At 40.8% G+C, this 27,686-nt stretch overlaps 3 protein-coding genes across 4 annotated transcripts; 1 reads left to right on the top strand and 2 right to left on the bottom strand.

The window, feature by feature from the left end:
* The first annotated feature begins 2,085 nt into the window (after positions 1–2,085).
* LOC124997842 (phosphomannomutase 1) lies at positions 2,086–13,810 on the top strand. 2 transcript variants are annotated; one of them, XR_007110998.1, is made up of 9 exons: positions 2,086–2,353; positions 3,923–4,040; positions 4,668–4,744; positions 5,017–5,108; positions 5,325–5,424; positions 7,401–7,476; positions 11,176–11,291; positions 12,532–12,747; positions 12,871–13,810. XR_007110998.1 is itself a non-coding variant. In XM_047571849.1 (8 exons), the coding sequence occupies exons 1-8, from the start codon at positions 2,270–2,272 to the stop codon at positions 12,652–12,654; spliced, it is 786 nt and encodes a 261-aa protein (XP_047427805.1). In that variant the 5' UTR covers positions 2,086–2,269; the 3' UTR covers positions 12,655–13,810. The 2 variants fall into 2 exon arrangements, 1 of the variants encoding a protein (XP_047427805.1); XM_047571849.1 differs by having other exon boundaries at positions 12,532–13,810.
* A 3,165-nt stretch (positions 13,811–16,975) lies between these two features.
* Positions 16,976–20,575, bottom strand: csdc2b (cold shock domain containing C2, RNA binding b). Its single transcript, XM_047572093.1, has 4 exons — positions 20,210–20,575; positions 18,732–19,123; positions 17,857–17,979; positions 16,976–17,299 (listed from the first exon to the last, which is right to left on the bottom strand). Exons 2-4 carry the CDS (start codon positions 18,914–18,916, stop codon positions 17,137–17,139), a joined length of 471 nt encoding a protein of 156 aa, XP_047428049.1. The 5' UTR covers positions 18,917–19,123; positions 20,210–20,575; the 3' UTR covers positions 16,976–17,136.
* A 2,144-nt stretch (positions 20,576–22,719) lies between these two features.
* Positions 22,720–27,655, bottom strand: polr3h (polymerase (RNA) III (DNA directed) polypeptide H). Its single transcript, XM_047571153.1, has 6 exons — positions 27,254–27,655; positions 26,484–26,580; positions 25,690–25,776; positions 25,369–25,432; positions 25,021–25,255; positions 22,720–23,210 (listed from the first exon to the last, which is right to left on the bottom strand). Exons 1-6 carry the CDS (start codon positions 27,362–27,364, stop codon positions 23,160–23,162), a joined length of 645 nt encoding a protein of 214 aa, XP_047427109.1. The 5' UTR covers positions 27,365–27,655; the 3' UTR covers positions 22,720–23,159.
* Positions 27,656–27,686: the final 31 nt, after the last annotated feature.

Genomic DNA, 27,686 nt, shown 5'->3' with positions numbered 1-27,686 from the left:
CAATCACTATACCGCTATGCCGCCCTTTAAACGACACAAGACAAACACAAAACAAGACAAAAAACAAAGATTAACAGTGGAATGGGCTGGAGGAGGCGGGTAGGACTTGACTGTAGATGTGGCAGAGGTCAGAGGTCAGAGGTCAGGTCCTTGTTCTCTTGAAGAGGTTGAGGAATCGCTGCTTCGGAGATTTTTCTTTTTCTTTGGCGGTGCCTCCTCCAACTGCTGCTCTAGATGTGTAAGTGTGTCCATTAGCGCATTTCTGGAATTTGCCTCCTCCTCCACCTTCTTGTCGTGGGCTTCCTTCGTAGACTGTAAACGCTGCTGGAGGTCAGACTTCTCCTGGTCCCACTCTTTTCGTTGGTTTTCCAGGTCCTCCTGCGCCTTGATTGTGGCAGCTTTCATAGTGGATGTTGTTTCTAGGTTCTTGGCCGTGTAACTGAGCCTTTCCTCGTCCCACTGGCGTTGTTGATCTTCCATCTGTTTCTGCAGGATCTCTGGTGGTTTCCTCCACCTCTTGTTGCAGACAGCTCTCGGCTGCCTTCCTTTTTTCTTCCTCTGTCTTGACTCCTTTTTCGAGCTTTTGAACCTGCAGGGAAGCATTTCCATGCATTGTGTCCTGTTTGCGGAGCTCCTGACGGAGGACAGTCATCTCTTCTTGAACCTTGTTTGCATGAGTTGCAAGAAGTTGTTTCATCTTCTCGACCTCTTCCAGTAGAACAGCGTTGTCATGGTCCAGCGAAGAAATTTTCTTTGTCTTGTTGTCCAGAAGTTGTGAAACTCCAGCTCAGAGATCTGAAGCAGACCGTCGTTCTGGTTCCTGGCAAATTCAAGCTGGACTGTGTTCTTGGCTGTGTTGGCACGTAGCATTTGAAGGATTGGATGTACTTCATCCTCTGCAGGCTCACGGTCGCCGGATGTGGCTGCGTATGAATCTGCTTCATGTCGGCTGAATGAAAAGAGGAGATAAATTCATACAAGCATCATAAGTGTGGATTTGCTGACACCTGTTGACCAATTCATGCGACAATATAAAATCTGAACATTATTGTATTTCTACAGGCAACGAAACTCAAGTTTCATATTTGGGAATCAAAAAAGTTCAATGATTTATATTCATAAATGATATTTACATTATTTAAATTAGTTTTGTTTAATTTTAATTTGTTTTATTTTTTCATAATGTGTCATAATGTATTTATTATGGTGTTTTTGTTTTACTTTACTTTAGTTTAGTTTATCATATGTATTTTATTTTATTTTATTATGATGTATTTTATTTTATTTTATTTTATCGTGATGTATTTGTAAGTTTTTTTTATTTGCGCGTTTAATTTGGAAATCAAAAAAAGTCCCTGATTCATATGGACAAATTTTATTTCGTTATGTTTTTTTTTGTTTATTTTGGTTTAGTTTATCGTTATGTATTTTATTTTATTTTATTTTATTTTATTTTAGCTTGTGAAGTTTAATTTGGGAATCAAAAAGTTCCCTGATTTATATAGACAAATTATTATTTTATTTTATTATGATGTTTTTTTGTTTTAGTTTGGTTTTATTTAGTTTATCATAATGTATTATATATTTTATTTTATTTTATTTTATTTTAGTTTATTTTAGTTTAGTTTAATTTACCATTATGTATTTTATGTTATTTTATTTTAGTCCTCAGTTTCACACTATTATCATTATCCTTTTTTTTAAAGAGATTTTTACTTATTTACAAACTCAGTATATAAGGGACATGGACTTACGGTAGCATACAACAATCTATGCCAATAAACGAAATAAAGTACACTTAAGACATAACATACATAGCAAAGATGGAATAATGTAGTAGTGGCAATTAACGATATTTTATTATTTATATAATCTTTAGTTCTTCTAGGTATGACAATTAATAAATGATATATAATAAACTGCACATGTCAACATCGTTGTATATGGATCTACGCCAACTCACATGTAGGTCAAAGGTCAGATGCTGTAGACCACACCCACTGTTTCACGTCACGCCACGCCCCCTTGTTGAGATTGGCTGTGGGTTGAGTCCCAACGTTGCAAAAGCTCCGGATCACGTAGAGCACGCCGTGTTTTCACTAGACTGTACACCAGGAGAATTTATTTATTATATTATCTTTATTACTCTTATTTATAACATTCCCGTGGACTGAAGGGCTTTATTGTATTATTTTCTTCTCTCATGTGAATTTTTCAATCAATAAAAACAACAACAAAAACAAAGACACCTGAAGGAGGAGAAGAAGAAATGGAGAAACCAAACGGCTTCTCGTCGGAGCGAAACATCCTGTGTCTGTTTGACGTGGACGGGACCCTGACACCACCGAGAGAGGTGAGCCCCCGATCACGACCCGGTCCCCGGTGTGTCCTCCCGTCCCTGGTTATCACAAGCTCAGATTAAACCTCCCTCCCTCCCTCCGTCCATCCCTCCTATGCGCGCAGGACTGGACCGGTTTTCAATGCGTGGATAAAAATCTGCAGAGCGCACGGGGAGAGTGTCCGTGTGACCCCCCTTCTTCTTCTTCTTCTTCCTTTTCTACACTTCACGAGCTGCTGAGGAAATGTAAAACTGAAACTATGTGCAAATAGAGCAGATACTATTGAGTAGCGCGTGCGTAATGCGCCCCATTCCTCCAGTGTCTTGTAATAATATTTGTGCGCGTCTTTAGGGTTTGAATGCCGGGGTTCATCGAGGGTAACCGGCTCGTGTGTGAAGAACGCCAGCGCCTACAGATTACATAACGTGTGCACACATTTTTTTCCTTGTTGTTCTTCTGAAAATCTGCTCCATAGATGCGTTTTTATGTCCGGGTAAAGATGGTGGAGTGTAATAACACGGAGCAGAGGAGCTGCGTGCGAGTCTTCGGTACTAAAAGAGAGGCTGGGGGCTCAGTAGGAACATTTGAGGGTGTCGTCCAGCAGAAACTTACTTAAACTGGAGTCTGTTAACCTCCTGAGACCCTGTGTCCTCATTTCGTTTGCGGCAGCTTCCTACTCTGCTTCATTTAGACCAGTTGTCCTCATAATGAGACACTTTTATCTGCCATGTACTGGTAGCGAAGGGTCAATACACTTATTTATTTATTCTTATTAACTTTTCTAGTTGGAATTGACTCTAAATTTTAACAAATTCACAAGAACCTGTTTTTCGTGCTTCTGCTTTTTCATAAAAATAAACTGTTTTACATTTTGGATGCTTATTTTTTTTATACTTCTTAGGTTCTACTAATCCCAAATACCTGAAGATCTTAATCTTATCTTGAAGAAATTAAGATGCATTCCAAGCAAATGCCTGGAGGTTGATGACCAGATACTTCCCTGTAGTCTGAGTTTTGATCCGGTTTTCGTTTCACAATTAATGGCACAGTAACAAAGGCTCCGGTCTCAAGGTGTGAACGGGGGTGAAACTTCAACCCCCAACTCAGAGAGAGGTTTCCCAGTTCCTTTAACTCCTCTTTCAAAACATTTCTCCCTAAAATGCAGACGTTGTTGTAGTTAAAGGAGCGTCTCTTGTGCTGGACTCCTGGCCTGAAGAGCTGGTTCTCCGGTGTTGAATCTTGAATGTGTGATTTATTTTATAGTAAAGTTTGCTAGACTTAAAAAATAAAACAAAATGCAGAGAAACTGACCAAGATCTGAAGCCCAGGCTTCATGTGAAGCTGTTGTTTGTCATGTGAAAGTAAAAGAAAACTCAGTTTATGAGGTTCTTGGTGGACTTCTTCCTCAGAAAGATGATCTATTTCATCCTAACTCACATGAGTCTGTTAACAACCATGTTCACACACAGATGTTTCAATTTAAAACCTCCATTTATTAGAATTAAAGACTCGGATGAAACTCTTTAAGCTCCAGCTCCTCAGAACCCAGAACCTTCACAGAGACTTTCCCCCGTGTTGTGCAGAAAATCGACCCGCGGCTGGACGAGTTCTTCCAGACTCTGAGGCGGAAAGTGAAGATCGGCATCGTGGGAGGGTCGGACTACTCCAAGATCGCGGAGCAGCTCGGGGACGGGGACGATGGTGAGTTGGTGGCAGTTTATTCTGTGATTTATCTCAGAAGCAGCGAGGAGAATCCTTTCAGATTCTCAGAGAATAGCTCGGAGTTCACTTTAATTCTCAAACCTGCTGCCTCTGCCTGCACCAGCGACCGGCTGATAACCCTCCGGCGGGTAAATACAGTATCAGACTACTACTGGAATGCATATGTGCCAAGAGAGCAGTGTGTGCCTTCATCGCCGTGCCAAGTGTGCTAAAGGTGAATCGGTTCTTTCACTGCACAGCACAAAGCAACGACCCGAAGACACGTCGTAAAAGGAATAAAAAGGAATCTGTGTTGCTTTTATAAACAAGAATATCATCAGCTACTTTGTGTTCGTATCCTCCTGGATTCTGAATTAAACGTATCTGGACGCCGTTACATCGACTGTAATCTGCTCCCGGGAAAACACACCGTGTCGCTTTACTGTTGTGTTCCTGCTGTAATTTTAGAATCAGAGGACGTGGTGTGAAGAGGTCAAAGCTCCAACAACAAACTCTGTTAGACGGACACTGGCCAAAGTCTCAACCCGAGCTGACGACGCAGTTCCACGTCAGGAGAGAATCAAACCGGCGCGTGCAGCCTCATTCAGTTTGTTTCCTCTCTTGCAGTGATACACAAGTTTGACTACGTGTTTGCTGAGAACGGGACGGTGCAGTACAAAGACGGGAAGCTTCTCTCCAAACACGTGAGTGGACGTTCACTGAGAGGTTTAGTTTAGTCACGAATGAAGCGTCTGGATGGTGCAGCATTTTTAATTCTACGTTAAGGCCCAGGCTGCTCTGTGGACTGGGACCTCATAGGTACATTCAGACTGTAGTGATGTTCGATGCCACCGATACTGAGTAAAATCAGATTCAGATACTGATACGATTTAAGAGAGATCTACACAATATTAGGAAGGTGGTCATAATGTTATGTCTGTTTATTAATGAAGCTCATTTTCACACTTTACAACAGGCCATTCAGAACCAGATCGGAGAGGAGCTTCTGCAGGACCTCATCAACTTCTGCCTCAGCTACATGGGTCTGATCAAGCTGCCCAAGAAAAGGTGAGAGCAAAAAAAAAAAACCCACACAACAACAACAACAGCAGCTACGCATCTCAGGAAATACAGGAATGTCTGGTCTCTCTGTTCATCAGCACGGAGGAGACGTTGTGTCCTCCTTTTAGGGATGAAGCTAAAACTGCTTAAATGCTTTTCGGTATGTTATTGTTTGCTGAGGTTTTTCCAGTATTTTGAACGTGGATAACTTTCCGCCTGCAGGGGGACGTTCATTGAGTTCAGGAGCGGAATGATAAACATTTCCCCCATCGGTCGGAGCTGCACACCCGAGGAGAGAATCGAATTTTCAGAAATCGACAAAGTGAGTGGAGTAAATGGCTGTTTTTATTTGTTATGTTTGCTTTATTTTCTCGAATCATCAAACCTTCAGCTACTGTGTCGTTGTACTGGACTCTGCAGACGTTTATGGACATAATTCACCTTATTACATTAAGGGGGTTTGGCACCCGGCAGTCGTGTTTTCTCCGTGAGAAATTGTCTCCACATTTTATTAATCACAATTTCCACACCGTCTTGTTTTTGGGTAATTATCTAAAAGCAGATTAACAACTTTGTAGTGACTCTTTGTGGCTCAGACCATGAGTCACGTTGTAATGTTCAAGCTTGTTTTCCTGCATAAATCACAATTAATCACCTCTGTCTCAGTATCATCCTTCCTGAATGATCTGATCACAAACGACAGGACTGGTTGAGTGATGTGATCTCAGTCGACATGTGGAGGTTCTCCAGGACACATCTGACCTCATTCCTTCCGTAGTGTGAACAGACTGATGTCAGTATTTATTTATATACAGAGAAACAGAGATCAGATCTCAAGTGGCGGCTGGGGACGAATGTGGAGATTTTAAAGCCACGTGTGAAGACAGGAACTTAACCCTCTAAAGCCTAAACAAATCGCTGGCGATCCTTCAAAGAACATCAATTTTGAATTACCGTAACTCACAGTGGTTTACGCTACCGACAATGTTCAAAGAGTGGTTGAACACTGGGAAGTTGTGTTTTTGTCTGGAAGACCTTGGTGACATCTTAAGGGTTTAACTAACTCATTTTTACCAATAAAATCCCTCCAAACAACTCTATCGTCATGGGGCTTCCAGATCTTGCGTCGCTCCCCAACCTGAAGTTGACAGAGCGGTGCGTCATTATTACCGTAATGGCAGCTTTTTTTTGCCTGTAAGTGCAACTTCCCAGTGTTCTGCTTAACTTTGAATTTTGTCCATCGGTGAGTTACGGTAATTAAAATACCGCAAGCTTTTTTTGTGCACAGACGGATGTTCAGGTCTTAAATGGTTAAAGCCGGACAGCTGTGATCGGATTGTTCCAGGACGGATGTTAATGCAAAGATGAGCCTGTGTCTCACGTGTTGTGCTCAGTAAAGCGGAGAAAGGCCAAACAATATCGAGCTTTCAGGACAGTTTAACAGACTTTCCATTGACGGCTCACAGAGCAAAGCCATCTGGAAGAGGGAGGAGTTTAACCCTTTAGCTTCCTGCTAACAGCTGCACACCTGAATCCTCGTTTGTGATCGTAAAGAAAAGTGGTTCATACTGAGTAATGGTATTTTTTTAATTTGTTTCCGACCGGACCATTTACAGTGTAGCGCTTCTCACTGTGAGGTGTGGTGAAGATGGAAAGCTCCAAAACATGAATTGGCAGAATGAGATGACTTGTACAAAAAAGAGGTGCCATATCGGTTGTTTTTGTTTTATTTATGGGTGACCAGACGGCCTTGATTTCTGGGGACAGTCCCAGATTTGGGTGATCTGTCCCCCAGGTATAACTGTCCCTGAAAATGTCTCTAATTTTAGCTTTTTATGAACGAGGAAAAAAAAATGCTGCGCTCAGACTACAGTCATTACGGTAGCCAGTCGTGCTGCTATTAACATTACAGATTACAGACATAGAAGTTTAAATATGTTTAAATATGAATAAAAATGTCAAAATAAATGAAATGTTTCTCCATTTCATCTTGATAACATTTATTTATTTATTTTAACTCCGAGCTGTAAATGTTCCCAACATTCACTCATCATCACAGTAAAATAGTCCATCCTTAGTCAAACTGCTGCTTTAATTCCTCTCTCAACTAGTAAGAAATGTTGTGAACGCATGATTATGAATGAAAAAAAACGTCAGAGGTCTGAAAAATACCGTGATATACATTTCTGGTCGTACCGCCCAGCCCCAGTTGTGTATCGTAGCAGGTGAGATGGACGTTGGAATAGAGCAGCATTGGTGTGAACAAGCTAACTTGTTTGTCGCTTGTTTGTTCTGCAGAGAGAGAAGATCAGGGAGAAGTTTGTGGCTGCCTTGAAAGAGGAGTTTGCAGGAAAAGGACTACGTTTCACTAGAGGTGAGAGAGTTCCCACCCCTCATTAAATCTGAATAAAGCTCTCAACCCTGAAAACTACAGGATGTATTTAAGGGAACTAGCCAAAACTTGAACACACCTTGAAGACAGAGCTAACGCTACGTAGCATGTACGGTTCATGCCTCTGTGAGAGGAAAAAGCTCAGTAGTCTGTAGTCATCAGTAAAAAAGGGAAAGAACAAAGACTGCGAGTTAAAGGTGATGCAAAATGATGTGGAGCTCCCCCTGGTGGCTGCCTGCAGAATAGGTTGTAAACCCCGCCCTCTAGCCAAACTACAACATCAAACTACACATCGAATTTAGGTCGTTTATATCATGGCGTTGCACGTTCAAGTGTTTTCTAACATGTATTGTGCCTCTACAAAGAATCAAGAGTCTTTATTGTCATTATGAGAACATGACGAAATTTTGCAGGAACTCATATAATACACAGACATTTAAATAAAACACTTACGAGAAGTATGAACACTCTTAGAAAAAAAAAATATGTGCAGAGAGGATGTAAATAGTTTAATAATGTACATACTGTGCAGCTTAGTGCCCCAGTCTATGAAATGGTGTGAGTGTGTGGTTGTATTTGCTTCCCTTTGAACTTTCTCCATAAAACTGACACAAAACCATGTGTCGACCACATGTATCCTCATATTTTTGGTTTCACTTTGGCCAGTGGGTTCAAATAAGGACACGTTGTCCATCTTTAAAGTTTTTTTTTTTTTTTTTTTTGGTTTGGTTTCTCCAGACTCCAAATCTCCGTCACCATGAAAACATTTGCAGTATTGATGTCTTCACATTGACCTGTTTACTAATTAATTTGTTTTTGGCTTAAAAATCAGTTTAAAAACTGGAGTCAATGATTTTTTTGCGGCTTTTGTGTCACAACCTTAATCCTGAATTAAATTAAAACTGATAATTGTCTATTGCAACTCATTTTAGTTCAGGGCCACATACAGCCCAATTTGATCTCAAGGGGGCCGGACCAGTAACACAACAGCTTATTACCTGGTACATAACGACAACTCCAAATGTTTTCCCTTTGCCTTTGCTTTGTGCAAAAAAAATAAAAATACAGCTACATGTAATGAACAACCATGAATTTCTTAAGAAGTGCAAGGTGCAAGTGCAATTTCTTATTTCATCAAAAATTTTCAGCTAATATCTTCAGTGTAATTTTTGCAAATTCATCCCATGAGTCCAGATTAGACCCTTCTGGTGGGCTGGTTTTGGCCCCCGGGCCTTATGTTTGACACCCCTGGTCTATTGAATTGCATTGTTGCCTGATGCAGCAGCTCTAAATGGAACATCCACTCAACTTTCTTTGATGTAACGTCAAGACTGAAAGTGGCACGCGGTGTTTGTTTTCACGTTCCTCGTCTGTGTTGTGTTTATGAAGCTTAATGACAAACTGGTTTAACCACATGTCTCCAGAGTCTCTGCTCAACCCCTTGGAATCACGCCTCGCGACGTGTGCAGGACATGGAAGGCTCGGGTTAAACATTACACAGTAAAAGGAAAACAGCACTGGATGTACGATTACGTGCACTTTGAGGCGTGAGCTGCTTCGGACAAAAACAAGCGAGGCGGCAGGTGGGCGGAGTGTTATCAGCAGTGTAACAAGAATATGGCTACGTAGCTGAGGAATGAAGGGCACATCATGGCTTATTATTATTTATTAGTCCCAGAGAGGTGATTCATTTACAAATACATTATAAGGAGATAAATAGTACACATAATTAACATCAGCGACCACAGCGGAGACCTACACTCTGTACACTGGCCACTTTATTAGGTACACCTGTTCAATTGCTTCTTAACACAAGTAGCTAATCAGCCATTGTTGCTGCTGACCATGTCCATCCCTTTATGACCACAGTGGACCATCTTCTGACGGCTACTTCCAGCAGGATAATGCACCATGTCACAAAGCTCATATCATCTCAAACGTTGTTTCTGGAACAATAAGTTCACTGGACTTCAATCTGGGATGTGGTGGAACGGGAGGTTGTCATCATAGATGTGCGGCCGACAAATCTGCAGCAACTGTGTGATGCTGTCATGTCAATATGGACCAAAATCTCTGAGGAAGGCACACCTTTTACCAGCAAGGTGTGCCTAATAAAGTGGCCTGAATAGATGCAAGAATATAATCCAATGCTTCCTTACTGTGCATACGGTGACTAAGAATCTTTGAATTTATGGAGTCACCGTAGCAGAGGTTTTACTGTGGATGGTCAGTGAGTTTACAGACGATTTATTTGTTTGACTTCCTGCCGCATGGTCGCCCTTGTTAGCAGACAGCAGCAGACCAGACGTCTGCAGGAGGTGTTACGTAAAGCTGAGGCTCTATCCTGCCTGATGTAAGGGACAGGCTGTGCTGACGTACGGGGATTATCTCAGGTAAAGTCACAGAGGAGACGCAGTTCAGATCAGATTTCTGCCTTTATTTTCTCAGTTTTTCCATCACTCAGTGCGTTTATATGCACGTGAAAAAAGTGAATCATTGCCTTAATCGGACTATAACAGGAGAATTTAAGTGCATGTAAACACGTTACTCATCGTAGTTTTCGGAGTCTGAGCGCAGCATAGTTTTCATCGGACATTGCGTGTGCGCATGCTCCTCAAATGCTGCGCTGGCGTGTGACCCCGGAACAAAAACATCCAAGAAAGCCGATCGTAGAAGAAGAAAAAGAGAAACAGAGCCGTTCGAGGGATAGCGCAAATCTTACCTGCACCAGAAGTAGCGCAAACGTTACGTACGAGATTAAAAAATGTAGTATTAATCCCGGTATGCCGAATGGATGACTCTTGTTTATTATACGACGAAATAGACCAACCCGGAAATCTGGGCCGTATTAACGTGGTATTATCCCGCTGAAAAGACACATATCGCCCCCTAGTGTGGAGGAGGAGAACAGTTATTCGATTTTCTTGCGCTGCATGTAAACTGGGACAAGGACTGTAGTGAGAAAGTCAAATTTTGAGCATAGCTCGATTAAGCTCTGCATGTAAACGCACAGATTAACTGAGTTGAGTAAAGCTTGAAAGGGGCCCAGATAAGATCAGATAATCCTTTAATTCATCTTATGTGCTCCATTGTCTTTGCTCGGTGGCCAGAGAAGCTTCCCGGCTGTGGGGGGGGAGGAAGTAAGGAGTGGGGGCTGGTTACAGATGTGATGTGACAGAAGCTGTTTATGTTGGAGGCCTGACGTTGTTTGTGGTGGAGGCGTGTGGAGGGTGTGTGAGGGAATCTGACCTCCGATTGGCTGGACGCCGCTCAGCTGTCGCTATGGATTCTGGGACTTAAATGACCCCCCCCTCCCAGCTGAGAGACACAGGACAGGGTAAAGAATGTGAGGTGGTAACTGGGGGAAGGGCTGGAGATTTTACAGTTCAAAGGTCACTGCGGTCATTTGAGCTTCTTTAAAAAAAGGGAAATTTCATCCGACTCACCACAGTTGTAAGAAATGCTTCTTGACATGGGTGTGTTTTAATTATCATCCGTTTTTTTCCCCTCTTAAAACGTTTCTCTCGTAACAACAAGAACAAACAGTGCGTTGTTTTCCTCAGTCTCCACTTTTTAAAATGCAAAGTCATTCTTTGAGGTTAAGAAAAACACAACCTACGCCTCCTGATGATGATGATGATGATGATGATGATAACAGTGTTTGTTTTGGTCTCGCCTCAGGTGGCCTCATCAGCTTTGACATTTTTCCAGAGGGCTGGGACAAGAGGCTGTGTTTAGAGCTGCTGGAGAGCGAGGGCCTGGACGCCATCTACTTCTTTGGCAACGAGACGTCTGATGTGAGTTTGTTGGCGATGAACGACCAGAGCAGACCACCACATTCAGGAAACTAGTCTGGATAATATATCTGCTCTGTTAGCTGTAAAATAAAGAGACTATTTATGATCCCAGAGCCGTATATTAGAGAGAGTCTGGCCAACTCAAATCATGGGCGCCATGTTTGCTACAACAGAGGGAAGATTCTACAGTGTAATGTAAAAGGCCCTCACTTAAATAATTCAGCGTCTACTTACTTTAAATATCTTAAATGAGCCTGTAAAATGCTTTGTAGCCCAATCCCCTCATCAGTCATGGAGCTGTGTTTACCTTCTCCTCAGTCTCCGTGTTCATCCATCACGGTTAAAAGATTGAAATTAGTAAAGAAATAGTGAAAATTAAAGTCTTATTGTATTAGTTTTATCATTATAGCGTTAGCATGCTAGCCAAAATAACTTAGTAGTAACTGAGGTTACGTGTTAGTTAAATTTTCATGGACATAAATTACATGAACACATGGGTTTCACAGTATATGTGACGCTAGCTAGTATTTTTTCTAAGCCTTTAGTCTAGCTAGCATAAGGTTAGCATAAGGCTAGGTTAACTTCTAACTTTCATTTGTAAAACAGTGTTTTTGAGATCAAGGTTTACATTAATGATGGTATCACTTTATTTTTCTATATAAAATCTTTAACGGAGGTCAGAGAGAGCCATTGACATTTACCTCATCACATAATAAGGGAAGAAACCAGCTGACATCCAGTTCTTCCTTTTAATCTTTTGTCCGTTTTTGTTCACTGGGAGTTCACGGTGGAGTTTCCTCCGTGTTTTCCTGATCCTGTGCTGGAGCCGTTTTAACGAGCTTTTTAATTTTTAATCCAACTTTATTCTCTGTTATTGCCACTTCTCTATGGGTGAATATTGGTTAGATGTATCTAATATGGCGCCTATGAAACACGTGACCAGCTCAGAACGAATCAGCATAGAGGGACAGCTCAGACGCTCCATTCTCTAGTTGTACAGACTGTCTCTAATATGCGACTCTGTATGATCTGATAAATTGCTGCCATCTTGTGGTTACTGGTGGAATTGCTACTTGGGTTTATGTCAGTCATGTGTAATTTAATCTACTCTTAAAAATAAGGGACATAAAGACAAACCATCATAGGACTCTGCACATTTTATGTTTAAGTTGCTGCATATATGTGTTGTATATGTCAGGACTGACAGTAAATAAACTTTGACTCATGATTCTCTCTCTAGGGAGGAAACGACTATGAAATTTTCAACGACCCTCGGACCATCGGTTTCACGGTCTACTCTCCAGAGGACACGGCCAGACTCTGTCGGGAACTTTTCTTTGATGCTTCACCTCTCAAGTCCTGACATCCTGACCTGCCCCCCCTCATCCCCCAGACTGGACTCGAGTCTGTGGGCGTCTGTTGCTTTGAGCCCAGAGTATTTATGAACTGCTGAAAGGTACCACCACTGATCTCCCTGCGTTAGTAATATTATACTAAATAGGTCAAAAGCAACGACTGGACGTTTGGATTCACTTTTTTTTTTAATTTATTTGTTTGTTTGTTTGTTTTTTAAAAAAAGGGACAGAACAGAAAGGAACCAAAAGGCCGAGAGAGATTATAAAACATTCTGCAGAGTGGAAAGTTAAACGCTCCAGATTATTGAGAGTTCAGAGATGTTTTTGCACCGGTTACATTTAACCAATAGGAAACTTTAACTCCCCTGAGGAAGGTGGGAGGGAATGATATTAGAAGAGGGGATTGTGCTCAGAGAAGAGATTCTTCCTCCAGAGACGAGGATCCAGGAATCATTCCACGTCTGAACCGGACTGAGTGAATGTCAGTCACGTCTTCTGGTTCTTTAAATGCATTCAAGGGATTTTTTTTTTTTTTTTTTTTTTTAGACTTTCCTGGCTCGGTGAATTCAACTAAACCAGCGAATTAAGCTAACGTGACCAAGTCACTCTGTAAACTTTACTGAGTGTGACGAGTTTCTACCTAACACGTTTGACTCTGTTTGAATATATGTGTCGATCCTTATGGCTTGAGCTCGTTAAGCAACATTATTTTATTTTCTTTTAAAAAAGGGTTTTCAAATGAGCTTTTAAAAATGTGAAAATTACCATTAAGTCTATGTCTGTCACAGATCAGAAGAAGATTATTGTAAATGTGATGATTCTGGTCAAATTTGTTTTTGATTGTAAGACACTCCTTCAACCTGACAACTTATATGCATGGTTAAAAATTACATATCGTAATTTGTTGATTAACAAAAAATGAAAAATAAATCATCATAGTAAATGTTTTTTTTTTCACCATTTCACCACCAACCTCTGCTGCCTCTTATTTGGATAAAACTGAGCTTTTATGTGCAGTTCAGCCTCTGACCTGCTGTTCCCCATCCTGCCACTAGAGGGCAGCAAACACTCACTATGTCAACCTGTCACGTTGTCACTTTAAAACGCTCCGTTTCTTGCCATGTGTTTGTGTTAATCACGTCTTTAAATAAATCTTTAAACCTGCTCGTGTCCGTAGTTTGTATCTTTTGTTATTTTTTTTTATTGTTTTATGACACACAACAATTAAAACAGAGTTTCCCAAAGTCTTTGGCTTCTCATTTCTTTCAAGTTAACATATATTAACATGTTTCCGCTTTTTTGTGAAAATTCAGGTTTAAATTCAACAATATGAATCTAAAATTACAGTAAAAGTGTTTGCATCCTTCAGGGTTTTTTCAACAGATTTAAACGTGGACCAACAAGCAATTAACGTATGAGAATTTGTCTTTCCTTCATGTGCAGCAGATTAATCCAAATGTGTCAGGAAACTGTTCAGTCTACCTTAATGTGTACGTATAAATCAAACAAAATAAACTATTGAAGAAGACACACCACACGGGACATGTGGCTCATAAAATGCTTTAATGTTCATTCAAGGCTCAGTAGAAGTAATGATGGGAATCACCACCACCACAGTGGCTCGTCCACAAAAAGTCAAAGAAAAAGTGCAGTTTGACACAATTAAACCAAACGAGTGTGACGAGATGAACACGGAGCACACAATAATAATGACAATAATAATAATAAAAATGACAGTACAGCATTTAACACCCACAAACAACAGTGAACTCTCTTGGCACAGACTTTGTAGTCTCGTATACACACACACATATATTTTCTCTGATAATAGAAAAAAAGGTGTTTGTCTTTTTTCATTATTTGTTATTTTTTTATTTTTTACATTTTTGAACAAGGACTCGACTAAAACCGGAGGCAGTTTTCTTAAGTGCAAGTTTTTGACTGTGTTATCCAAAAATATGGAGCCTGAAATCTGAGGACACACACACACACGCACACACACACACACACATATGACTAAATATATATTTAAAATAAGTAGCCACAAACTAGACAACACAATAAAAGATATGAGAATATACTTGCTTGCATGTTTTTGTGTTTGGTTTAATCTGATCTGCTGTTTCTGCTTCACTCTCTTTCGAAATACGACTTCTTGTATTTATGAGGTTGTGTTCCTCAAGTCTGGAATAAAACTGAGGTCATGAGACGTCCTGTCTGGTGCAAATATAAAACAAACTCTAAATACAAGGTGGTTTCTAACCCAAAAAGAAATAAACTGCTCTTCTCAACATTTCATTTCCCTTTCTCTTAACTACTTTCACATCCAACCAAAATCTGCTCGAATCAGAGCCTGTCCTCATCTTTCCAGAGTCTAAAGAGTCTGTTGCCATAAGTCATCTGACCCACACTTGCACTCGACATGTGACGCTGGAAACTTTGGAGAAGTAAACAACTGAATAACAGCTGCTACGACGGGAAGTGAAACTGAATCCAGCCTTTTGTCGAGCTTTCTGCTCGTCCGTTTGAATGCCCCTCTGGTGACTTCATAATCTAAAAATCTGACTTGTGAATTAAAAAAAAAATGAACAGGACTTTGTCCAAACAACGGCCCGTTTCACATGCACAGCAGATTCATCAGCGTGGAGGCTCAGACCATCTGGGGCTGAATATGAACTAGTCGACTAGTCACCGATCACGAGACAATAACAACAAAACATTTCACTAAAGATGAAGCACTTTTTTAGCCCTGGGCTATCTGACTCCTATGTTTTTATATTTTTTTGTTGCCTACTTATTTTATATCATTAAACTTCTATGGTAAGAGCATCCTGCACCAGTCTTGGGTTCACATGGAGACTTTTTTCTCATTCCGATTGAAGGTTTCAAGTCAACAAAGGTCTGATGTTTACATGTACCACGTTTAGATGTTCGAAGCGTTTAAAATTGTTTGCATTATTCATTCGCTCACACAGTCACACCCTGGTGGTGGTGAACTACCTCAGTAGTCACAGCTGCCCTACGGCCTCTCCGACCACCACCAACATCAAGCAGTGTCTTGCCCAAGGACACAACCCCCTGAGCTACTGCCGCCCGCAAGCACAGAATGATGTAAACATCACGTGACTAATCAAAGATGGAGGTTTCTCATCTAATCAGCACAGCAGCTGCTTTTGTTTTCACACGTTTAGCTACATTCGGTAAGTTTGTGGGGTCCACTTTTGCTACTGTGTTAGCCTTATAGTAGCCAGCCTTCAAGGTTTTCCAGTGGTTCTGAATTTGTTCCACGCTTCAGTCTATCCTGGCTTCAATTAAGTTTTGACGGACCCTTTTAAACAGATATTACTATTTTCTTCTGTCTGACTTCCGAACTGATTGTAATTGGAATATATGGTTCCATGTAAACCCAGTTACTGTGTACAATGACAATAAAGTAAAGCTCATACTACCGTGACACATCAGTCCTGAGACACAACTAAAGTACTACTGCAATGCATCTGCAAAGGCATCAGCTAACGCTAGCAGAGCCACGGTCAAAATCCTCTCAATCAGTACGTTAACCTGCATGTGAAAAAAAACACAAATTATTGCCTTAATCCGACTTTAACTGGACAATTTAAGTGCATGTAAACACGTTACTCCGACTAAAATCTCTTAATCCAATCTCCAATATGTTCTTAACCCAGATAATGAGGTTTGAAATAGATTTTCTCCGGCATATATACACTTTAACTGGACAACATGTGTGCGCATGCTCTACAACAGCTGCGCTGGCATATGACCCCCGGAACAAAAACATCCAAGAAAGCCAGTCGCAGAAGAAGAAGGTAAACAGAGCAGGCAGAAGAACCACCTGAGGGATAGCGCCATCTTTTCTGCACCAGAAGTAGCGCACACATTACGTTCATGTTTAAAAAGCTGAACTATTCTCCATCTGGTTGTTGTTTGAAATCCCGGTCTGCTGCATGAATCACTCTTGCTCGTTGTATGACATAATAGGTCAACTGGAAAGTTGGCCGTATTAAACCGCTGACAAGACACATATCGCCACCTAGTGTGGAGGAGGAGAACATGTTCCCATCAGTTATTCTATTTTCTCCCTTGCATCAAATGTCCTGCACATCAACTATTTTATAAAGTTATTTGACTATTACTACACTATTAAATGCTACAAATGGTGCTGAGGTGCAGCCTGTTTTTATACAGTCTATACATGTCTACAGCTCACAGTATGTAGCAGATGAGTTGTCCTTTCTCGTCGTATGTACTCAGGTCAAGAGTTTAGATTTGATGACGACTTTCATCACATAACAGTCAAAAAAATCTGAATCTGGTTCAACCCCTAATAACGATGTATTTATTAATCTTTGCTGTGTAGGTGAAACATTGTTTCAAAAAAAACAATTTTTAAAAATAATAATAATAAAGTCATGAGTCCCAGAGCACCACTTAACAACCACCTACATCCCTCCACCAGCACCTCCAGACCCCTAGGAGCTGATGATCTGCCCGGACCAGGTCTCGTGTTTCGTCCCTGGGTTGAGATGTGTGATCTTCACCTCCACCGCCTGCACCTTCAGGTTCTTGGGTGGGACCCGGCTCACTTTGTACGTGACCTCGTCGCCCTCCACTGGGACGTACTCGCCCTCGATGCTGAACCAGAAAAAAAGATTTTATTTTTTTTTCATTCTTTGATTAAAAAAGAAAAACAAGTCAATACAAGCAGAAATGTTCCACAATCTCAATGAAAGGGAGCAGAAAGAAGAATAATCTTATATATAATCTACCACTGTAGCCCAAGAATCAACTTACAAAGAGCTTAAATTAGCTCTTTGATTTAAATTTGTTCTTATTTTTTTCATTTAAACACGTGTTAAATGCCAAGGAGCGACATAAAACTAATGGTGCAAACTATTATTATTTTAAAGGAGTAGTTTTCAGAATATGGTCAAATATGGACAAATGCAGAAAGAGTTGTATCAACTACACAAACTTTGCTGAGGCCGGAGTAACATTTGATTTATTGCTTGTCCTAAATAAAAAAACTGAGAAGTCCCAAGAGAAACAGGAAAGCAATTTTTTTTCTATATAAGGAAAAACGAACCACACACAACGCTGTCTGCTCAGTTTCTACGAGTCGAGTGTGTCGTTTCTATTTGTGATTCTGCTGATGCTGCGTATTTGTGCGTGTTTTTTTCGTCGCCACTCACTCTGAGATGTGAACGAAGATGTCCTCGCCGCCGTGGGACGGTCGGATGAAGCCGTGACCTTGTGACCTGGAGAAGTTCTTACATACGCCCTTAAAAACTGGACCTGAGTGAGCGCGGACCGTCCTGCAGGAGACAGGAGGACGTTCGAATTAAATCTGATGTGATTAACGATAAAATGACTCAACAGACAGTTTGTTTCCTCAACAGAAAACATTATGGGTTTCTTTCCTTTTCATGTTTTACCAAAGATGTCAAATTAATGTTGAAAGATCGACCCCCGGAGACCCAGTGCTATGTTTGCTATGCATCTTTAACTTCTCCGAGGTATTTGGGATCAGTATGAACCTCAGAAGTATAAAAATAAGCATCATCTTTGATGAAGTAGTTTTTGATTTTTTTCATATGTGGACACAGGGATTATTACAATATATGTTACATTAAAGTCACCGATGTGAAGCAACATATCAAACTGTTTATTTTAATGCGAAAGCAGAATTGGAAGCGATGAAATCCCAACGTCCTCAAACGAGTACTTGTGAATTTTTTAAATTTTCAAGTCACATCAAACTAGAAAAATTAATAAGAATAAATAAACAAGTATATTGATCTTTCGCATGATCATTCAGATGCAAAAAGCAAAATAAAAAGGTCATAAAACTGATGCAACCAGATGAAAAGAAATATTTGAAATACTGAATTTTTCAGTTCTAATATAATAATTTTAAATATGATACAAACCCTGAATCATCTGGAAATGGTTATCAATGTTAAAAGTTGCACTTAAATATCATTTAATTTTCTGACTATTATTCGACATGTCAGGCTCCACGGGGACGTATTTCATGATGATAATAGTGTTTTTTTTGAAGACTTACGCTGAGTAGGTGCGGGTGCGTTTGGTCGGCAGTGGGCTGGGAAGATCCCGAGGAAGCGGAGGCTCCCTCCCCTCCTCCCACACCCGACTCCCCTCCCTCAAGAAGGGGAAGGAGAGGGTGAGGGACGGGGCGTTGTGGGAGCGAAGCGGGGTCCCTGAGGGCGACGTGAGGCTGGGGTCCGCCATGTCAGCTGTGATGAAGACAAGGAGGAGGAGGAAGAGGAGGAAGAGGAGGAGGTGGTCTGGGGGAGGATGATGTGGATGCGAGAGGTCTCCTCAGCCAGTGGTCGCTGTCTTCTGGTCCGTCTGAGAGGAGGAGGAGGAGGCGGAGGAGGAGGAGGTGAGTGACACGAGGCTTAACCAGGTCACCGCTGTCGCCTCCTTCAGGTTTCTCTTTGAGTGGAGAAAAAAAAACACAGAGACAGAACAAAGAGACGTCATATTCGGACCTGATGTCAGAGAGAAGACATCCAGACAACATCACAAGATACAGATGAGCTCGCCACTTCATTAGGTACACCAGTGGAAACCCTCTAATATAAACAGACCTGCTCTAAATCCTCTCTTCATGAAGGTGTTTATACATATATATGTATTTACCGCTCTGGCACTGAGCAGAACACTGCAACAGCATCATTCATGAATCACTGGTTTTAATGATATGGCTGATCAGGGTATGTTTGGTCACCATGAACTCATTCATCCATTTTCCTCCCCAGTCTATGGATTCAAACCCAGAACCTTCTTGCTGTGAAACATCAGCTCTGGTCATAAATTGTTATTTTAGATAATAGGTCAACAGGACACGTAAAACATGCTGCGTACACACACAGCGTCTCTGAGTGGGTGGTCTATGACACGCAGACACGGGGCGTGACGTCAGCGTCACTGCAGCTGTTGGACTGTGACGCAAAAATAAATAAATAAACAAAAATAAATAAATAAATAAAAGATCTGGAGATTAAAAAAAAAGGCTAATATATTTGTGGGTCGTGAGAAGAGGACGATTATTATTATTATTATTATTTATTATTATTATCATTATCCAGCTGCAGGAGAACATCTGTTCTGTTCACTTGTCCCGCGACTGAGACAAAACACGACTAATGTCCCACACCCTAATTTACTTACTTACATTATTTTTGCTTTGATCCGAACTCACCTGATTAGAATAATTAAGATTATTGCTCTGACTCGGTATTAACTTAGAGGACGGTTCACAAACACCAGCAGCAGGTTTGTCGTCGATCAGTTCTCATGTATAATCCGACATTTAAAGACTCTGACCTGCCTTCATTTATTTTGCAATTTCGCGTTTTTTTATTATTATTATCTCACTGATTCGTGACATGAATACAAAAACAAAGCAGCCCCGACACACTGCAGCTATGCACACACATGCACATACATTTAATCCGTCTCTCTCTCTATATATATGTGTGTATATGTATGTAGATGTGTGATAGAAATGTTACTTACTGCGTCGGATGCGGTGTCAGGTGCAGGACGGATCAGCGTGTACCAGCGTGTGGTTCAAGTGAATTATATAACGAGGAATGAAATAAATAAGTGGACTAAATCCGCGCAGAGCCACGGAAAACCCTGATGTGACGGTGAGAGGAGGAAGCTGCTGAGTCTGCGCAGCTGGCGGAGATTCCGATGGCGTGATGTGACTCCACGAGTGTGAGAGTGGGTTGGTTTTTGTGGAGCTGTGGGGCCCGATACTTCACGGTAAACTAACGCTGTGGGGTCGTGTTGCCCTTGAGGTCCATTTTTTTTTTTTTTTTTTTTTTCTGGGACGCACAACTTTTTGTGGGTTAAAACCTTTTAGAGATCACAGTTAGGGAAGAGAATATGTTCTTTTCTCTGGTGTGATTTCACCAGCTCCTCATATATGTTGAACACTTTTTTTCCACTATGAATTTATAGTTTATTTAATCCAGTGGCGACTCTGGACTCTTGGTTTGGTTTCGGCAAAGTTAAAATCAGACTAAAAAAACGGAAAAGAAACCGTCTTAATTAGTTTTAGTTTCCCCAAGCCCCGCCCACTAACATGGAGGGGGTGGGGCTTATGACCTTTAGATGACTGTAGCAAATTAGGTCACGCCCCCATTTGGGTGAAAACAAACCACTGGTGGTAAACACATATCCTCCCTGTAGTCAGTGTTTATTTTGTGTTGCTAGTCGGCCGGAAAGCAGGTGAAGCTGCTAACGTTAGTCAGGCAGACACATAAATAATGTTGTTCCCAAGCGACGAACAGCAACATTACGTAAAAAAACTTCAAAAAAAAAATAGGGGTCATATGTCCATGTAGCCTGCAGACAGAGAAATGGGCGAACAACCCCACTTAGTGGCCTGAGGTGACAACTGTAATCAATTAATAATCATTCCATGATGTTAAATTAATTAATCATGGCACAAATACAGCAGTTTAGCCAATGCTAACCCTTTTATTTAAAAAATGACTAAAAAAATGACTAATATTAGCTAACGCTAGCATCATAATTTAACGTGAGCTTTTTCCTCACACATACACATATCAACTATCTTTCCATCTTTGTCCACTTGTTTTATGTCCTGAAGCCGTTCATTTCTTCAGTTTGAGGAGAGCAGAGAAAATCTCAGTTTTATCGTTTTAATAGTTTAAAGGCCAATAAACAACACAGCAACTTCTCCTATGTTTTCACCCAAATGGGGGCGTGTCCTAATTTGCTACTGTCTTCCATACAGCAACCAGACACCGGGGGGAGCTCTAATTTCTTTAGCTTCATTTTAGAGGAGCTGTCATGGAGTCCACTTTTTTTTTTTTTTTTCCCCAGTTTTAGTGTAAATATCGTATTTGTGTGGTTGTGGATGATTGTTGATGTGCTGCGGGGAGTTTATATCCTAGAAGCCAGACCAACTTCGTCCCCTACAATTTGATTTGTGGCAGAAAATTGGTCCAACCCCACATCACTAACCTTTTTTAAAAAAGGCCAAAGACTTTCCTGTTCAGACTGGCCTTTCCAAATTGTTCTTAACCTCCACAGTCACTAAACTCTTTCACTTTGTGTAAGAAGCTGTTTTGTTGTAGCACTTTGAGATTTTTAATAAAAAGTTCTTTAGAAATAAAATTTATTATTATTATTATTATTAAACCCCTGCAAAGATTTGCTGGTCCAGTCAAATAGTTTGGGGGTGGGGCTTAATTTGGTGACGACGTGTTGAGTTGAATTTGTTTACGAGAAAAGATGTTTTCCGCAGAATGTCTTAATTGTTTAATGTTATTACGAGACTATTAGGATGAAGCGCAAATGAGCATCTTGAACTAGTGGCAGAGTAAGTTAAAGAGACGGATCACTCAGATATAAATTATTTAATGAATATTCCAGTCATACCTCCTAAATAACAGATTACTGCCACTTGCTGGTATGAGGAGTTATTTCGTCTCAGGTGCAGGTCGTTAGCTCTCCTCTTTGACTTTGCACAGGCAACATCGTCATCACTTCTTCTTCCTGAGCCTTGGCATTTTGCAGATGGTGCCTCACTGATCGTGACATTTACGAGCAGATATCCGCGCTGGTTAAACACGAGACGTCTGCGATTTAAACGATGAATCCATCCGTCGTGTTCGTTCTCAAGCTAAACTTTCTTAAGGCAACATTTCTGCACGTCTCCAGATCCAGTGCAGGTCACATGCAGCGGCCGGCCTATTTTTACTGATAAAAACCCTGCGCTGTGTCCTAGATTCACAGCCGAGACAAAAACATCAACCGGCCATGCAGTTGTCACATGAAACACAGCGCACTGCATCTCTGAACGCAAAATAAACAGAGAGGAACAGTAGCCGACGTTAAGAGAATCAGATCTGGTTTAAACATGCAGCGCTGTGACCTTCACTGGCCCCGAAACTGTGGGATTTAAAGGTCGGCCGCTAATCCTTCTCTGATACCCAGATCACAACCACTCAGTCTGATGATACACCTTTTAACAGAAAAACACAAGGCCATTAAACAGAGGTATATGGGTTTTATTTCTATTTCTTAAATCACTGTGTAACCTCCACAAGATTTTTGTCTTTTTTCTTGAACTTAAACAGCTCCTACTTTGAGCTGCACATTGGATGTTAACATCTCCGAAATGAAGGCAAAAACCTCTCTTAAAATAAATCGAATGAACGGATATGTCTGTAATTAAATACATTTAATAGTTAATTGTACATGTAAACATGAAGCTGGCATGTTTAGGGCAGTGCTTTGAATACAACCAGTCTCAAAGGGACTGGTTTTATATCAGATACTTTCTAGGTCGACAGCATCAGCTCGACTCTTGTGTGTTGCCTTCTGTAACAAACCTACAGGTACTAAGTGCTGAATCACGTCCCAGATCAGCAACGGTGGTCGATCCGATCACACCTTTCAAATATTTTCTTCCTCCTCCTCTGCAGAGCTAGTTGTTCCACCATGAGAGCAGCCCCAGGCCTGGCTCACAGATTGTACCCTGTAACAAAAAAAAATACACAAAAAGTTCAGGATGGACGTGAAGATGAGTTCTGATCACAGTCACACTAACAAATCTACAAATCCCACTGGAGAGTTATGTTAAAAAGTAAATCTGTACAGTCATTTGCATCACTTTGCATAAAGTCCTGTAGAGTTGCCAATGATGCAAATACGTACATCGATGTGTCGCAGTGTTTGTGTTCTGGCTGTTAGGCTGGAAAACAACTAAAGAAGCTTAAAACTGGAACATAGAACAGGTTTTAATTCCACCAGTCTTGGAGACCAGAACTCAAAGACTACCGAGAGCAGATGCTAATGGTGAAGCTAATGGTTAGCAAAGCTCTCCTGCTGTTTGTTTGTGGACCACTAAAACTAAACAAGGCAGATTTCCATTAACGCTCAGCTCTAAGTTCATGGAAACAGCTTTTAGCGATCGATTAGCATAATTAGCATCACCTTCCCTGATTAAACTGACTACATCTTAGCAACTGTAGAAGGTAAAGTTGGAAATGGCTCCTTTGCTCATAGAAAACACTGAATAAAACAGGTTGAACTGATACAAAGAAAAGAAAAACAGCTCTGCACACAACTGGATGGTCCCACAACCAATCAGAGGAACTAAATATGTGACATTAAAGTGGCTGTTAACTGTTTGTCCTTTAAAGTTGTATTTCTGTTAATGTCTTTTACAACAGAAGTGGAAGTGAAATCAGACTCTGAATGGCTCAATTCTCTGATGGCAGCAGTTTCGCTGTAAACAAATTCAACTCCACGGTGCTCAGAAGATTCTCCATTTAGAGTCACGCTCCGAACAATTCGATCGGCCCGACAGATGTTTGCTAAAACATAATCAGTTCCCAACAGAAAGACTCCAGAGCACAGCCCGTCAGAGGGTTTAATCTAGGCCACGGGATGAATTTGCAAAGTGTAAAAATTACATTGAAGACTGCAATTTCTTAGTGAAAATATATTCTATTCCTAATTTGTCCATTATTTTAGAAAGAGAAGTGGACAGAACATAACACTGAGACCAGGGACTAAACAGCAAACAGCAATGAGCCCTAATTATACTTTGTTAAATGACATTTTTCTTATGAAACTAAATTTTTAAAGTAAAATACAAACGTTGTCCCAATTTACTTGTTCTTCTTTGCGCTAAAACTATTGGAAAAAGTCTGGAGTTGTTGTTATTTACAGGTTATTTATCTGTTACGTTACTGGTCCGGCCCCTTGAGATCAAATTAGGGTTTCATGAGGACCCCCTGAACTAAAATGAGTTTGACACCACTGCTCTAGAGCAATGAATAATTTGTGGTCTGACTTCTAGGGTGTCAATTGTAGAGGTTATTATTTAGTGGATTAGTCAACTACTCATAAACTGAAACTAATGGATTAATTGACTGAAAAACGAATCGTTTGTTCCAGAACTGATGTCTTAACAACAACCTGAGCAGACCAGTTATAAATCCAAACCAACTCTGGAAATTCAGTACGTCTGTGAAGATTCTCAGTCATTTTGCCAGTCGGGTTAGTTTCTACTTCCTGTTTCACTTTCAACAATGGCGGCTGAAACTTTTGCTGAAATTTTGCCAAACACAAGTCACAGAAATGTTTGTATCTCCGGTCTGTATCTCAGTTACCGATTCTACATTGATCCAAAACAATCAATTCAAAAATCGTGGAGAAGGACAAGCAGCTGTAAATTCTAGAGAGGAAACACGCTACTACCACGTGGACCAATCACAGGTCTGGTGGTCTATGAACGTAAAGACGTTTCTTTGTGATATAAAACTGTGACGTCTACTTACAACAAGAGTGTAGGGAGCTTCTTTCTTCTCCACGCTCTCCTCCGCTGGCGGCGCCGTCGGCTGTCCTGGTGGTGCCGGCGTATCGGACGTGGCGGTGGCCGGCCCCGTCGGCGACGTATCCACAAAGACTTCATCCGTCACCCGGAAACGTATCTCCTCCCCTTGGTCCATGTAGAGGTCGTGGGCGCCCTCGTCCGTCTCGTACTCCCAAAGCCAGACTTGCTCTGCTTCGTCACTGGAGCTGCAGCTAAGGAAAGACTTGACCTCGAAACGCTTCTTAACAAATGTTATGAAGATGAAAAAAAAATATGTCGTAGCCGTTCACTTGAATATTTGAGGTCAGGATACAATTTTGCAGGCTGTTGAAGAGACTCTGGAGGAATGAGGATGTCGTCGAAAAAGCCCATCGTCACTGTGAAGCAGAAAGATCACACAGTTAACAAAGATGTTTCAATGTCTAAGACATTAAAGACTTTAGTTTTCCTGCAAAGAGCTGAAATTATTTTTCATGTTTTTTTTAGGTACTTTTTTGTGTAGAAATCTATATTTTATCACTCTGGGAAACTGAAAGTCTGGTTATTTTCTCTGTGTGAACTGGTGTTGAGAACGAACTCTTGCAAATACATATGTGTAGAGGGTAATGCTGAAGCTTTAAGATAAACAAGTTACCGTGGACTCCCTCCTGACTGCAGTACTTGATCTTGCCGACGAGGATCTCATCGAGGAACGGGTGAAAAACGACGTACCTGAAATGAACTGCCACAAAATCCACAGGAAGACGAGAATAAACTCTCTGGGTAGAAGTTGACGATCAACAGAAACATGTCCCTTTAAAGTTTATCTTAGAGTACTAAGGGAGAAGGTATATCATCCTGTAGGTATTTAACTGAACGCATTTAGTTTGGAACACATTTCTAAATGATTTGGTGTCTGTAGCTTCAAATGCACATGACCTGCTTTTGACCACACCCCCCTTCAAACAGACGGCTAACGGCTGATAATGAAAACACAGGAATTCAGATCAGTAAGTGACATCACGACACTAAGGCTAATTGAAAATTAAATGACCACTTGATGCAGTCAATCTTCATAAACTTCCACATTAAAACGTCCAATTTAACGTCAAAAATAAACATGTTTACGATGTTTACATTAAAAAAGAAATTGCTACATGTCTGCCTTGAGTATTAAACTTTTAAATTAGATAAAAGTTAGGTGGAGTCTGGCAACGCCAAGATGGTGGCGACCAGTGCCACCCACACTGTGCTGCAAAACTGTACAGTGAAGATCTGTACGCTAGCTACTTATCCACCTATCTGACTGCATCATTCAGTCTTTTCTCATCACTTGTGGGCCTCAAAAAGCACTAGAGACATGCAACTAAACAAAAACAACAAAATGAAGTACATGCGAATAACATTTCCTCATTTAAGAGTGTCACAACTATTTTCTTATTGTCATACCTTTGGTGTGTGAGGCTCCATCCCCTGGAAATATGTAGGAGTCTTCTAGTTTAGTGATGTCATACAAACAAATGCAGAGGCCCACGTTGTAAACAACCTGCGGTGAAGATACTGTAGATTAGATTACTAACAGATTACTAATCTCTAACATGCGGCAAGTTTTATCACTTCTCAGTGTGACAAATGTCATCTGTATGTAATATTCTACAAACACCTGGAGCAATGTTTATATCTGTTCTTATCCTTTTTTTTATTTCTTAAACTCTAATTCATGTTGTACAGTTTGTTCAAGATTTATTTTTTCTGTTCGTTGTTTTGTAACAATAGAACAAAAGTTATCGGAGTCAAATGCCTTGTATGTGCACACATACTTGGGCAATAAAGCTGATTATTTGACTAGTTTTCGGTTAAATTTCAGCGAAAGTTTCCGTCACTGCTGTTGAAAGTGAAACAGGAAGTAGAAACAAAAATTAACCCAACTAGCAAAAAAGTCACAGCACCGACTAGTGTTTGGGGAATGTTGTTACAGTGAGCCAGACTGACATGCGCACAAGTATAAATAACTCACACCGACGTAGGCTACGTGCGTAGGTTACGGTACGCAGTACTATAAATGAACCTTTAACTTAGCACACTTTGCAACTTTGCTGCTTTTGCTATTTTTTTCTTCTTATTATTTTTATTATTATAACATAATATATCTAACTCATAATGGTCTTTATTGGTATTTTGTGCCGTCAGAACAAGGCGAGCAGCGACTGCAGTGTCACCTTGTTGGCGAGCTTCTTGTTGAGTTCCTCGGCTACAGCCTCGTTGAGATGTCGCTGAAAATTCCACGGAGGGATCCGGACCGTGTCGACCATCTCCACCAGCACGAACATGATGCACACTCCTCATTCAGTCATTCACCCATTCATTCTCAAATACAACACAAAAACATCATGCACGCAAGCACGGATCTGTCCCTATGACAACACGACTAGCCGCAAAATTAACCGCACGTAAACCATTTCGTGTCGCTTATTTTTCTGAAAAAAATCGCAACTGTGATAAAGGTCCCCAAGGGTCGGTCAAAAATATTCTAAAATACAACACAAACCGTCTCCAGCTACAGATGAGGGGTCCATGCCACCTCCACGTGCTAGTTTACGACCATGCGTTTGCGACATGTCGCAAAAGTCTTAAAGGTATCGCGTCTAATTT

Source organism: Mugil cephalus, chromosome 20 (genome assembly GCF_022458985.1).
Source record: "Mugil cephalus isolate CIBA_MC_2020 chromosome 20, CIBA_Mcephalus_1.1, whole genome shotgun sequence".
NCBI lineage: Eukaryota > Metazoa > Chordata > Actinopteri > Mugiliformes > Mugilidae > Mugil > Mugil cephalus.
The sequence above is the reverse complement of the archived record's forward strand: the minus strand, read 5'-3'. Positions and strand labels throughout refer to the sequence as shown.

What these genes read in the sequence shown, in the direction of transcription:
- LOC124997842 (XM_047571849.1), top strand. Translation starts at nt 2,270, where the DNA reads ATGGAGAAACCAAACGGCTTCTCGTCGGAGCGAAACATCCTGTGTCTG. An exon ending in CCCTGACACCACCGAGAGAG is followed by an intron (nt 2,354 to 3,922) that starts GTGAGCCCCCGA and finishes CGTGTTGTGCAG; the next exon opens with AAAATCGACCCGCGGCTGGA. An exon ending in AGGACTACGTTTCACTAGAG is followed by an intron (nt 7,477 to 11,175) that starts GTGAGAGAGTTC and finishes GTCTCGCCTCAG; the next exon opens with GTGGCCTCATCAGCTTTGAC.
- csdc2b (XM_047572093.1), bottom strand. Translation starts at nt 18,916, where the DNA reads ATGGCGGACCCCAGCCTCACGTCGCCCTCAGGGACCCCGCTTCGCTCC. An exon ending in CGCACCCGCACCTACTCAGC is followed by an intron (nt 17,980 to 18,731) that starts GTAAGTCTTCAA and finishes TGTCTCCTGCAG; the next exon opens with GACGGTCCGCGCTCACTCAG. An exon ending in ATCTTCGTTCACATCTCAGA is followed by an intron (nt 17,300 to 17,856) that starts GTGAGTGGCGAC and finishes TTTCTGGTTCAG; the next exon opens with CATCGAGGGCGAGTACGTCC.
- polr3h (XM_047571153.1), bottom strand. Translation starts at nt 27,364, where the DNA reads ATGTTCGTGCTGGTGGAGATGGTCGACACGGTCCGGATCCCTCCGTGG. An exon ending in ACAAGAAGCTCGCCAACAAG is followed by an intron (nt 26,581 to 27,253) that starts GTGACACTGCAG and finishes TCTTCACCGCAG; the next exon opens with GTTGTTTACAACGTGGGCCT. An exon ending in CTTCAACAGCCTGCAAAATT is followed by an intron (nt 25,256 to 25,368) that starts GTATCCTGACCT and finishes CTGCAGCTCCAG; the next exon opens with TGACGAAGCAGAGCAAGTCT.